Genomic DNA, 13,692 nt, shown 5'->3' on the forward strand with positions numbered 1-13,692 from the left:
TAGTAAGAGTTTACATTTAAACTTATTTAATTTGTATTTGTTTTATTGCCTGTTTGTCAAATATTTTCTTCTTTTGCAATAATTTTTCATATAATTCTGAGGGTTTCGTAGTGTCCTCAGAATCTCAAGAAGTTAAAAGAACTTACCTAAGTTTTTACCTATGGGCAAAATTAATAGAGGGAGAAGATGGTATTTGCAGCCTGATCTTCCTGAGGCAAGCTAGTTTAGTGTACTGAGATTATTGGACAATGTGTTGCACATTAGAGCTGTTTCTAATGATCAGCTGAAACTAGAGTGTATTACAGCATTTCAAGTGTGGATCTTGTTAGTTTTGTGGCAACTCTTGGACAATGATAAGTTAGTAATTGTCTGTCTTTGTCTGTTGACCTGCTGGCTTTTTACCTCTGTCACCTGCACAGAAAGGTACATGATTGCAGTATAATTTTGCTGCACCTTAAGTCACCTTGAGCTGTCCTAAGATAGGGCGGTCTTGCTGTGTAGTAGCAGTGAGCTTTTATGTAGCTATTCTGCCTCCTGGTTTTCATGTAGTGCTTACTTCAAATGTTTTGGGGCCAGGGAACTTGGAAAGCACATATAAAGACACCTTTCATCACATGTGGTACTGTCAGTACTGCAGCCAAAGACACCTTTGTAGGCCAGACAAGGGGTTATTAGCTATAATCTGTGCTGAAATGTCTGTCAGTTTGGAAAAATTTGCCTTTCTTGCTTTCAGGTGAAAAGACAGCTTAAAAATGTTTTGCTGTAGGGCTCGTTGTGAGAGACTTTTCAATAAGAACAAAATCAGAATAGCTTTTGCTTTTTTATGCAAGGTATCATCTAGTTATGGTTTGGTTTATGTTTGGGGCTTAGGAGAATGCACAGCCTTTTCACTAAAAATACTGGGATTATATCCAAATATGCTTTATACAAAAATGTTATTCTGGTATTTAATTAGCCAGTGAGGTAAAGTTCGTATATTTCTCTATCATTGAGGGTTTTGAATATGTTGTATCTTGGCAAACTGAACGTATTAAATACTAGAACAACCTGAAATTCTTTTCTTCTGTACTAGGTTTGAAATCTCAGTCAAAAAGAGCTGTTTCATCAACCCCTCCACGTCCACCATCGAGGCGAGGAAGAGTGATGGCAGATAAAGTTGGTACTTCTTCCTCAGGAGGAGAATCTTCCAGCAAGACCATTAGTGTTCCAGTCTTTCATCTGTACCATAAACTACTACCAGGTAACTTTAATAATACATTTTACCTATCAAAATTATGGTCTTTTCAGTGCCTGATACATGATCAGGAAGTTGTTACAATGGTAATGGGCATTAGCATCTTGGAAGTGTGGAGCTGGTAAGCAGCTTTCAGCTGGAAATCATGATAACATCAGCAGCTGCAGCATTGTAGCATCATAACAGCTCAAAAAAGTGGCAATTATGTTGATCCCCATTGAAGTTTTGTACCTTATCCTTAAAAAAGCTCTCAAAAACCTTTCAGTCACAAATGAAAGCAGGGTGGGTTTGAAAGTTGACATGGGTTTTCTTCCACATACAAGGCAGAACTGAACTGGTACCAATGCCCTATTACTTCAGGTTCTAAGTGGGCAACCATCTTGCATTGCTCTCTGAAGGGTTGATTTGCCAGTTCAGGAATATTCTTGAATTCCATAACATTTGTGTTTTAAAAACGCAGCATGTCCTAAGCAGTTGGTCATGTTCCACATATATCAGATATGGTATAGCGAGATTGCCAATATCTCTTGTTCAGGGAGAAATTGTAGTGACTTAGATCAGGAGTAAAAGACAGAAACATGAGTGAAACACTTCATTATTGTGCAGAACAGCTTCTTGTCTGGATCCAGCTAATGGAATTAAGTGGTTAACTTCTGATCAAGTTATTTTCACCCAAAAATCCCTAAATTTGAGACTTACTATCCAATTACCAGATTTGAGGCTATCCTCTGGCAATTATTAGCAGGATCCTATACTTGGATTAAAATATCTAAAATTGATGAGTGTCCTGGTTCAGGGCAAATTTGGGAGAGAACCCCCTAAGGGGTTCCTCTAAAAAAGCAGATTCAATCGGCCCCCTTCCCCCAACTGGTTCAGGAAGAAATACCTCCTTGGAGAAAAGTGGAAAAAACTGTTTATTAAACAATAAAACCTCTTACTGCTCCAAAAGAGATGACAAACTCAGAAAGTCCCCTCCCTGGGTGGCAGCTCAGCTCACTCAGTCTCTCATCAGTCCCTCCGGTGCTGGAAATGCCACGGCTCAGGCCCGGCCCGGTGGGCCACAGGTGTCAGCTGCTGGTGCTCTTCTGGGTGTTCGGTCCAGAGCGGGTTTGAACAGATCCAAAGAAAAGGAAAAAAAAAAAAACCACAGTCCAGGGAAATTCTTTGCCTCAGCTAGCTAAACTAACTAAAACAAAGGAGAGCTCTGTCCCGCTGTCTGTCCATCTGCAGACAACACAGTCCAGGAGCAGGAATGTGGAGGAGTGAGTGCAGTGTCTGATAACAAACTGCACGCTTCTTCTCTCCCCACTTCACTCTCTGGAACAAGTCTTAAAGGTGCAAATCTTATTATTCAGCATAAACAGAACAGATGACTGGGGATAAAAGCATCATATAGTCAAGCCAGGACAATGAGCAAAACCTGGTAGGACGAGTCCAGTGATTGGTGTGCCATGACGGTTACCGGCTCTTCTGGAGGGTGGGAAGATGAGGCACAGCATTACCAGCCAGACAAGGGAGGGGATTGTCCCACTCTGATCTGCTCTGGGCCAGCCTCACCTCAGGTACTGGGGGCAGTTTTGGGTGACACAATATGACCTAAAGCTATTAAAGATAGTTCAGAAGAGGGCAATGAAGAGAGTGAAAGGTCTTGAGAGGTTGCCATATGGGGATGGCTGAGGTCACTTGTTCAGCCTGGAGAAGAGGAGACTGAGCAGAGGCGTCGTTGCAGTAAACAACTTCCTCGTGAGGGAAGGAGGAGGGGTAGGCACTGATCTCTTTTCCAGTGACTGGTAACCAGTGACAGGACCCGAGGGAATGGCCTGAAGCTGAGTCAGGGGAGGCTTAGGTTGGATATTAGGAAAAGGATCTTCCCCCAGAGGGTAGTTGGGTGCTGGATCAGGCTTCCCAGAGAAGTGGTCACAGCCCCAAGCCTGACAGTTCAAGAAGCACTTGGAAAATGCTCTCAGGCACATGGTGTGCCTCTTGGGGCTGTCCTATGTGGGGCCAAGAGTTGGGCTTTGATCCTTGTGAGTTTCTTCCAACTCAGGATAATCTATGATACTGCTGTTTTGGACATGAGATCAAAACCCAGTGCCTGTTTTCGGTATGTATCTGGTAAAGGCTGACTGTCTTGCAATGGTCATGTAAACCATTCTTTATTTGTGATCTGGGCACGTCTTGCACAGCAGACAGTTATTACCTTGTACAATGGCAAGGCATTTTTAATTTTTGCTTTTCTTAAGACATAATCTTCAATTGAAGGAACAGATTGTTACTAAGGAACCCTTAGATGTTGTTTTACTTGATTAAGTACAATCAAGATGAAATGGACGTGCTATTATATGATCCAACTCTAAAATATTTAATGTGTAAATCTACTTGTTTTCAGACAAAATTTTTCTGCCTTCATATTGGTTTGTAATTTCAGGGAAGAATATATTTGCAATCAACAAAGTGGCCAAAACCTGAATTAGAGTAATGAGTTTGGACTGTATTGCATGTGCATTTCAAGTCTACATTGCTGTGGAGAAAAGTGGTCCTGGCAGTGCCCTTTTTTTTATATTTTCTGCTGTCTTGACACAGGAGTAGTGAGCTAGGCTTGGGATTAGTAGCCCTGAAGAAGAATTCCCAGTTTCTTTTTTTTTCCACTTTTTTCAATACCACCTGTTTTACCTTCGGGTTACACACACCTCCATGCTCCCACAATTCAAGGGTGCTGCATAGGTGATGTTTAATAGCAGGGGACAGCCAGTAACCTCTTAAAATGCACATCAAATTACAGCCTTAGCCATTTGTTAAATGTGCCAAGTGTTTGTGCTCTCAGCACAGAGCTATCTTAGGGAATGCTGGCATAGATCTTTTTGATGATTGGTTCCAAACTGATGGGGCCCCTTTTCCCAAGAGAACAAATGGTAAAATGAAGGCCTTAGTTTGGAGCCAGATTATATTTTGTCTACTTGGCTTCTGTGGTACAAGTAATGAACAGCACCTGGATGGATATGTATGTTAAAGGAACCCAGTCAGAATTTTCTCTCTGACTTGATGCCTTTGTTGTCTAGGTCAGCCATTACCAGCTGAAATGACGCTTGCCCAGCTTCTGACTCTGCTGTATGACCGCAAACTCCCTCAAGGATACCGATCCATAGATTTGACAGTTAAACTCGGTTCCAAAGTAATCTCAGATCCAAGCTTATCAAAAACAGACTCATTTAAACGTCTTCACACAGAAAAAGGTGAGTATTCTTACTTTTTTGGTATACTCCTTCTAAAAATGTTTTTATTTTGGACAAAAATTGTTTTGATTTTCTTGATGAGAAACAGCGGGTTTTTTGTGTTTTCTTGGATGATTTTCCTGAGCTGTTCTTTTCCAGATAAGAGCAAAACTTGGGATAAAGTACTAATTCATTCCCTGCCTAAATTGTATCTATAAGATGGTCCAATATGGTTGCTCTGGTTTCACTTTTCTTTTTTCATTGTAATATTGTATGTGATACAATTGTGATTGTATAGATACAGTATATTTTATTTCTTGACATGGATATCAGTTCTCTCTAGTAAGTAAGTGTGTTTGTGTTGCTAACCAGGGCAGATTTCATAATACAGGAGCTGTTTGAAACCATATGAGTTAGAGAAGCCTGTGAATTTTTTTATTGAGCTATCTTATGTACCAAATACTGCTTTGAAAATGAGATTTCTCTCAAGCCATCTAAGCAGGTCTTATAACTGCAACTTTTAAAAATATTTAACGTTTTCTAATAGGATGTATTTATTGATAATACTTCTGCCAATTGCTTGCTATCTGCTTGCTGGGGAAGGGGAAAGGAGAAGATCTATCCCAGCAGTCTGTTCTGAAATATTTTTATATCGTTCCTTTAGGCAATACTTAGAGAAATGGGACTTTGAAAGTAAGCTAATTGATCGGCTGGTCATCAGCCTGCTGACACAGCATGGAATTCCAAAAATAATCATACAGTTCTTTTCAGACAAGGCCTTCTTTTAAAACCTGTTCCCTTGATAGTCTGTTTACAGAAAAGATAAGAAACAGAAGCATTGAAAAACAATTATAATTTTCTTGATATCCGGTCTGAAATAAGCATTTCATGACTCTGCAGTGTTTGGATATACATATCTCTCGCACTAATGAGAGACATATCTTTTTCAAATAATACTTTGGTTTACTTATGCTCTTTATTTAAATTCTAAACATACAGTTTACAAATATTAATATTTAAATATTTTACTATTTGAATAAAACTCAAATCATTAGAGAAGGTTCAATTTAGTAGTAAAGTTGTATGTGAAAATATAAAGGTCCTCTGAACTTTTATTAAGTTATTGGGCACTTTTTTGTTTAAACTTGATATAAATACTTCTGAAAATTTAAGCTTGTCATTACAAATCCATTGATCTGTGGTGATATACAGCAAAATATTAGTTATATTCACAATCACCAGTTAGCAATAATGAAGGTCAGAGCTATGGCTTTTTCTTGACTAGTGCATAATATCTAGAGAAATTTTTCTTACATATCAATGCTCCCTTACTTGCTACCTAAAATAGACCACAGTTTTTTTGACACCTGGATAGATTTTTGACATGCTGGATGATTTCATAGGTTCACATGGGTCTCTAGTGCTACATTTACTACTACCTGAGGAGGAGTGTAATTTATTAACATTTTTTTCTGTGTGCTTCAATGCCTTTTTTGAGATCAGCAGTTTTCCACAGTGAAGTGCATGACTTCACTGAAAACTTGGAAAATGCTTATGGAGGTGAAATGGTTTCAATTGGATTATAAGAAAATTAACTAAAGGACTTACACTTAAGTATGCTTTTTAAGTCCTTGAGTGAATATTGCAGATGATACTGTGTTTGCACTCACAATGAAAGGATCTGCCTATAGCTTTACTCACTGAGAACTTACTTTTCAAGTGTCTTTTGCAGAGAAGCAGTTTTCTGTGCTTTATCAGTATCTCTGTGTTTCTATTTTCTTGTTGTCTTCCTTTGGGAAGGCTTACAGCTTTTTACACTGCAAAACAGAGGGGTGAGGTTTTTGGTCAAAATCTTTCTTTTAAAACCATCATTATGAAGGATATGTAACATTTCTTGCAGTCCAACCAATTCATGGCTCGCAATGCAAGCAATTGAATTGCAAATCTTGCTTAGCCTAGTGAGGTGGAATCCTCCACATGTCTGGTGAAAGGAGGTTCCTTGCTGATCCCAGCAAGTTTGTGACAGCCTCACCCACTGTCTGTGGGGAAAAGGAGCATTTCCACAGAGGTGTCCTTTCTGCCTGTGTCCTTTAGAACAGTAGACATCAAAGCTGTAAAATACTGAAAGTGTTACGATTGGACATTTTCTTACAGGGATTATCCTGCTTTGAAGGTATCTGCGACCTTTTCTTAGTCTGTCTATAAAAGACTTCTTCAGACAGACAGACCTTTCATAGTCTTTGTGTTTGAAGTAGGATGAATTGATGTACGTATTCCTACATGTGCCTGATTTAAGCTTCTTAAATCTTTGGTCATATTATTCCAAAGCAGTGTGATCCTCCCACAGCGTATCGGTGATGTCCTTGTAACACGGTGCTTCTCGCGTGTTTAAAAGTTGAGAATTAGGATGGGGAATGACCTGCTGTTTCCTATTCCCTTTCAAATTAGGTAGAAACCGTTTTAAAAGATGAAGTATCTGTTAAAAGATAGTGTCTGCTGTTTAAAAGTTTTTTCATAAGAAATTTAATTTGGTAGCTGCACAAGTTATTCATTAATGTGCTTCTGTTTTTACAAGTATATAACAAATAATAGCATATGTGCTATATATTTGGAGTATAACTGAGGATTATGGTGAGTGTCAGACTGTTCACAGTGAAGAGTTACTAAGGCCACTTGATCTCTCCTGCCTTTTGATGTGACTGTACTGTAAAGACTTGGAGGACCCCTGCATTACATTACTTAAAAATATAATCTGCAAAACAGATTTTAGATTAAATATACAGAATATTCACTGAAGTTTGCCTGTGGCAATTAGCAAAGAGGGCTGATGTTTGTCAATAAGGAATTGTGGTAAGGTTTTGTATATTCTGTATATACTTGTCTGCTTAAGTGCATAGAATGTTCTTTTTTGTCTGTTGTACAAGATATTAGGGTGCTTAGTCATAAACTGGGAGGACGGAGGCTAGTAGACAGTTAGAAATCCAGATCATGATCATTTTTCGTGAGAAAGAAATCTCCTGGCTTTTGTAGAGGGTCATTTTGACGCTCACAGAGAGGAGATGTGAAAAGCAAAACAGGTTAAGGTTTAAGGTTAAGATCATCTTTCTTCAGCTATAAATTCTTTATTGGAGAATAAAAAAACCTACACTTAACTTCTAGATGAAAGAGTGTTAAAAAGTGTCATATCTCCAAAATTAGCAAAGTCTTGAAGGCATAGATGAAATTCTAATAAAACATGAAATTCTAATAATTAACATGTAGCTGTGTATAAATAATGCTGAGTTTAACACAGATCTGCTGTCATTAGCAAAAGATACTGTCGGGGTCCAGGACATTCCTCTGGCTGCCCTGGGTGATTTGAGACCCTGGCAAGGGGCTCGGAGACCTTGGCACGGAGTCAAAAACACCTGTCCCTTCGATTTTAGCCCATGGAAAAAATTATCAACTTTGTGTGAAGTTTGAAAGCCACAAGAGTTTGAGTAGAATGATAGTTAATTTGTCACAGGGTGAAAAAGTAAAATTTTGGGGTTTTGGAATGGGGGTTCAAGAAGCAAGATGGAGGAATCTGGGTGTGTTCTGTCCTTCTTCTCCTTCTTCTTGTCCTCCATCTTCTGCTGTGATGGTGACATTTTTTGATTGGTTTAGAGTAGAGACAGACTGTCTAACATAGGTGATAGGTATTGGAAAATTATTGTAAATAAAGTACACGTAGTTCTTAGTATAAAAAGTTAACACCACCCCGAGGGCGGTCAGTGTGCCACAAACCGACCTGCCAGGCAGATCTCAGCAGGTCAGAGAAAGAATGTTATAGATAAGGAAAAATAAACAACCTTGAAAAGCAGAACTGACGAATCTTGACTTCTTCTTCAGTCGCGGGGCTGGGAAAAAAGACTTTCTAATTACCTCAGGAGTCATCTCAACCACAGAAGCCCGAGAAGGTACCACTAACACTTTTCTTTTGTTGTTCTTGTATTCGTTTCAGGTTCTTGGCTCAGTCTTTGCTTGAGAAGGAATCAGTACTTTTGAAAATCACTTTTAAATGAGGACAAAGAAATAAACACAGTGTTGATGATATGTATTAATTTCTTTTATGTTTATGTTTTTGTAGAGCATGCAGATTTACTGGGACCTTGCCCTGAAGATGAAGCCATCAGTCCTGGGGATGAGTGTATGGATGCAGTTCTAGATGAATCACTTCTTGAAACCTGTCCCATTCAGTCTCCACTGCAAGTTTTTGCTGGCATGGGTGGATTGGCTCTTATTGCAGAGAGACTCCCTATGCTTTATCCTGACGTCATTCAACAAGTGAGTAGAAAAAAATAAGCATTGGGAAACATGCTGAGAGTGTTTTGTTTGTTTGTTTGAGGACAGTATTTTCCTTGTCTTTCCCTACAGTTCAGTTTAACTTCTCAGTTATTTGGGGAAGTTACTTTAAAAGAGGCAAGTGGATAACTCCACAGCCCTGTCCAGCTGTACGTGTGCTTCCCTGTCCATGTCACAGACTGCCCGAGTAGCTGTGGCCTTGTTGGGACCAAGGCACGCTGCTTCTGTTAACTTGAAATATCTTGGAGGGTGCAGTAAAATAAAGTAACTGATGTATTATAAAGACACACTTGCTTATCACTTAATTGTTCGTGCAAGTGTACCCTCATAGATATTTTTATGGTTAAGTGAAATTCAGTTCTCAAAGCAGATGGTGTAATTTTATTATTATAAATAACAGCATCATCTTAATTATATTAATATTAAGACATGATAGATATTATTTGTATATTTATATATAGAATTCCTCTGGATGCACTGATAGACATTTCAAAAGTGTCAGTAGTGGCATTAGTGTGGAATTACTCCTTTGGCTGTTTTAAGTACACACTGCTAAAAAGGGAAAAAATAACCTATGAATTATTCAGAGTCTATTTGACTATATTTTTGAAGCTTTTGGCTGATACTCCTAACAGGAAATAATATTTATTCCCTTTGAAACTGAATTAATAATGAATTAAGGGTACATTAATCAGTATCTTGACGGTAAAATTATGGCAACCACAGGAACCCTGTAGTGAGACTGGATAATTAACATGCATCCTTTGTAAGTAGTTCTGCAAAGGCCTTAGAGGTCTAGTACCAATGCATTTCAAAAATTACAAGTTGAGGAAGTATTTACATAAACAGTTACTGTGTTATGAATTCCAAGAGGGTTAATGTGTACTCTGTATTGAAGAAAACTGAATTCTGCAAGACGTGAAAAGTAAGTTATGACCATGAGAAATTTCGTTCCTTTTTTTCCTTCTTTTTCTGTAGTCCTGGGAACTTACTGTCTTTTCACAATTTCTTACCTTGAGATATATGTTTAGATTCAAATACTGAATAAAAAAATTTACCATAAAAACCACTAAAAAATTAAATACAGTAATACCTAACAGACTGTTCAGAGTGAAAACTGATGATTTCTCCAGACTCTTAATTCTTTAATTTTACTTTTATATTTCTCCAAGTCACTGGAGAAATGTGAACATAATTGGAATAAATGCAGTAAAACATGGCTTTGACTTTAAATTAGGAATTTAGTATTCTGGATCATTTCTGTAAAGGCTTTTCATATTCATCTTTTCCAGTTTAGATCAATCTGGTAATAAGTACTAAAATTCTAAATATGATCAAATCAGTTTATCTGAATAGCATGGAAGCCTGAAACCTCTGTGACATTTAATTATGAGAGGGACCTCAGTGTCATAATTTCATTTGAATTGTTTGATTGTGTCTTGGGGCACTGTACAGCTACTACCCCCTTAAACTCTGACTCCCATCATAATGCTTGACTTCATTGTCCTCTGGTCATAAAACACACTGTTCTGTTAGAGTATAATAGTAATGAAGCCTGCCAAATCTATCAAAAGTTCAAAAGGCTCATGAGTTGCTACAAAACTGCTAAGATACCTGAAGTTATTCTTCATTTTTAAAGGCATTATGATTATTTTTTCTTCTTTTGCAATATGTAATTAAGAATTAAATACTTATGGTCACAGTGTTTAATGATAAAAATAAAGGGCTGTTTCTTATTTAACAGTATAGTAAATAAATTAATCTTTGTATTTACTTCAGAGTAATTTGTATCTCTTATGGCTCTATGTTTAAGCAGCACACTTTAACTGAGGATTTTAGGTTGCCAAAATGTTTGCTTGCTTGTATAGGCACAACTTTGTAGCGCTGTATTGAAAATGCAGCAAGTATGCCCTTGTGAGCCATTTAGCATGGTCCCTGTATCTGCAAATGGTGGAGTATTTCATGTGACTTCTTTATTGTGTCCTACATTAAGATTGCATGTCTTTTAGATCCTTAGTATAATAGAAAAAATTTTAAGGTGTTTAACTGAATGACTTCTTTGTTGTTTCTGTTGGTTCAGGTGAGCACTCCAGTGGTTACGTCAGCCACACAGGAAAAACAGAAGGACAGTGATCAGTTTGAATGGGTTACCATTGAACAATCAGGGGAATTGGTGTATGAAGCACCAGAAACAATTGCTGCAGAGCCTCCACCGATCAAGTCAACAGTCCAGACTATGTCTCCCATACCTGCACATTCTCTGGCTGCCTTTGGTTTATTTCTTCGTCTCCCGGGCTATGCTGAGGTGCTGCTAAAAGAACGGAAACATGCTCAGTGTCTGTTGAGATTGGTGTTGGGAGTTACAGATGATGGTGAAGGAAGTATGTGCTGTAATTATTACCTTTCTTTGTAGACCACAGATAGATAATTTTACTTAAATTTATTTGCACTGTATTGCTTTTATCAGGAAGTTAGCATTGGTTTGTGCAGAAGCATGTTGCAGGCATCTTTGATAAACTGTTGTCTCTAAGAAATTCTGTCTGGCGAAGTTTTATCACAATCATCAGTATTCAAGAGTTCTCATCTCATGTCAGAGTAATTGTAAAATAAGCACTGATAAAATCTACAATGACACTGTCAAGATAACGGCATTCAGACTGAATGTTCTAAGTAGCTAGAAATGCTCAACTAATTGTGCAAACATCCTATAATTCTGCAACCAAATGTAGAATAATATGGATAAGAGCGAAGCTACAACAGATATAGAGTAAACCATTGAATAATGTTCTAGAAAAGGAGAGTTATATCTAAAGATTATGGTGATTAAACTGCCTAAACAGAAGCTCTGCCTTGATGGTGTGAGTTCAGAGGGAGAAATTGTGTGTTCTTCAAAGAATAAACAGACAAACCAGGAGAAAAAATTGTTGTTGATGTCTTTGCAAATGAGCCTGGAATTCTGCATGCAGTTCTAATTTTTGTGTTTCTACTGTTCTGAAAAACTGGAGAAGTGTGTATGAAATAAGTTTTCGTACATTGAAGGCATTTGCTTTCACTGGGTGTTGTGTAGTGGAGCACTTGAGCAGTGTCAGGTTTACAGTTGAACTTGATGATCTCGAGGGTCTTTTCCAACCTGCATGATTCTGTGATTATGACTTTGAAGTGTGCTGGTTTTTCTAGGCTGCAATCATCAGAAGTTAGTCTCTATTTAGTACTCTAAATGGAGTGGTACAGTGGTGCGCAACATGGACCTTATAAGACCTGCTGGAAAACCAGGAATCTCATTTGCCCTCCCTTCTGCTTGTCTTTTTATATCACTAGTATTTAGGTGCAGGACAGTAGATGAGAATAAACTGGGCAATAAAAATTCAGTCTAACTGCTTACACCTAATCTGAGTGGTAAATAACTGAAGAACTGTATGCAGTTTCTAGAGTAGTCCCAGTCCCTTACTACTGCAGGCAATTTTTATATCTTTCCTTTTTTTTAATAAAGAGACATTTAGAATTTGGGTTGCTTTGTTTTTTTGTAGTAGTGTAGGTGTGTGTGCAGCCACTGCTGCTATTGGAATACCATTCCAGAACATAATTTTCTTGATGGGTAGGGGTTGCTTTAATTTTCTGCCTATGTTTATTCGTATGGAGTTAGTGGCCAACAGCTCTTCTTTCTCCAATGCATTTGTTGACAGGAATTACATTCCTTCGTAGCCTTAGTTTTAGCTGGACTAAACAGCCAATTTCTGTTTTCCCTTAGCCAAACATCTGAATTCAACTCTACAAAATGTGGATTCAGTTGTATACAGTAATCCACATTAGTTTTCTGTATAAACTATTAATAACTTCCTTTTTTGTTTGAAATGCAGCTTTTCACATATGTAGAATCTCATTACTTTCTTGCATAATATGAAGAGTTGCCATTATAAATCTATGGCTTATAGATTAAAACATGGATTCAGTTGTCTGCAAAGATAAATAAGGCACATATGTTTAGATTTTCTTTTTTCATTTGGCTATGCCTGCAGTTATGGAATTCTATCAGATGGGCTTATTTTCCAGAAGTTTTTATTTTATTTATGAAGATCCCAGTCAGAGGACTTTTGATTCCCTCGTTACCATCTTTGCAAAGGGTATCAGATAGATGTGAATTAACACGTGTGTATGTATGTATGTGTGTAGATATATGTACACACAAATACAGACATATTTGTTTAAATCTCTGGATGATGATATAGCTGATAAACAGTTAAGAATGAGGGAGAATAGGAAGCAAACTTCTGGACAGAGTTGGTTATTTTAAAGGATTTTTACTGTTTGAAGCATCTGTAGTTGTCAATTGTCTCTCTCTATATATGTACTGGGGAAGGAATGTGAAAGGTATTGTTAAATACAAGAAAAAAATTGAGACAGTTTCCCATATCACAGTGTGTTGCATTAATAGGTCACCCCATTATTTGAAATGTGGCTTTTAAAGAAAATTTTTGCTAGTAATGCAAAGGGGTTAAAAATTTTAAGGAATTGTAGCACAGAATTCATACATGCAACTCATCATATTAAAATTATGTTAGCATTTCACCATGGGTTCAACTTCAGTAGAAACTTGCTTTGTGTGAGTGCATTAATTCATGCTTTGGCCGCATGAATACAGAAGAGAATCCTGCATATGATAAACTACTGCTGCTTGTCAGCTGAGCTGCTATTAGCTGATCACGTGCATTCTTTATCTTGCTCTATTTGCAATGATTAAAAATATATATGCATTTAAAGATAATAGTCCAAACCAGGTGTCTCCCTGAAAATGGCAAATCAAAATTTTTAAATTTGATTCTTTACCAAATCCATGAATAAAATAAACATTCTTTCTTCTACACTCTCCTCATAATGAAATTTTTCTTGAAAGAGAAACATAGTAATAGATAGCTTTACTGTATG

The 13,692-nt window shown here is 37.5% G+C and overlaps 1 protein-coding gene across 5 annotated transcripts in view; it reads left to right on the forward strand.

The window, feature by feature from the left end:
- BIRC6 (baculoviral IAP repeat containing 6) overlaps positions 1–13,692 on the forward strand; it is a 177,745-nt gene that overhangs the window by 106,112 nt on the left and 57,941 nt on the right. For all 5 annotated transcript variants that reach the window (XM_030945315.1, XM_030945316.1, XM_030945314.1 and 2 more), the window contains exons 59-62: positions 1,073–1,240; positions 4,294–4,467; positions 8,555–8,751; positions 10,850–11,150. In XM_030945315.1, coding sequence (XP_030801175.1) covers positions 1,073–1,240; positions 4,294–4,467; positions 8,555–8,751; positions 10,850–11,150 — 840 coding nt within the window. The remainder of the gene's footprint in view (positions 1–1,072; positions 1,241–4,293; positions 4,468–8,554; positions 8,752–10,849; positions 11,151–13,692) is intronic.

Source organism: Camarhynchus parvulus, chromosome 3, assembly GCF_901933205.1.
Source record: "Camarhynchus parvulus chromosome 3, STF_HiC, whole genome shotgun sequence".
Lineage (NCBI taxonomy): Eukaryota > Metazoa > Chordata > Aves > Passeriformes > Thraupidae > Camarhynchus > Camarhynchus parvulus.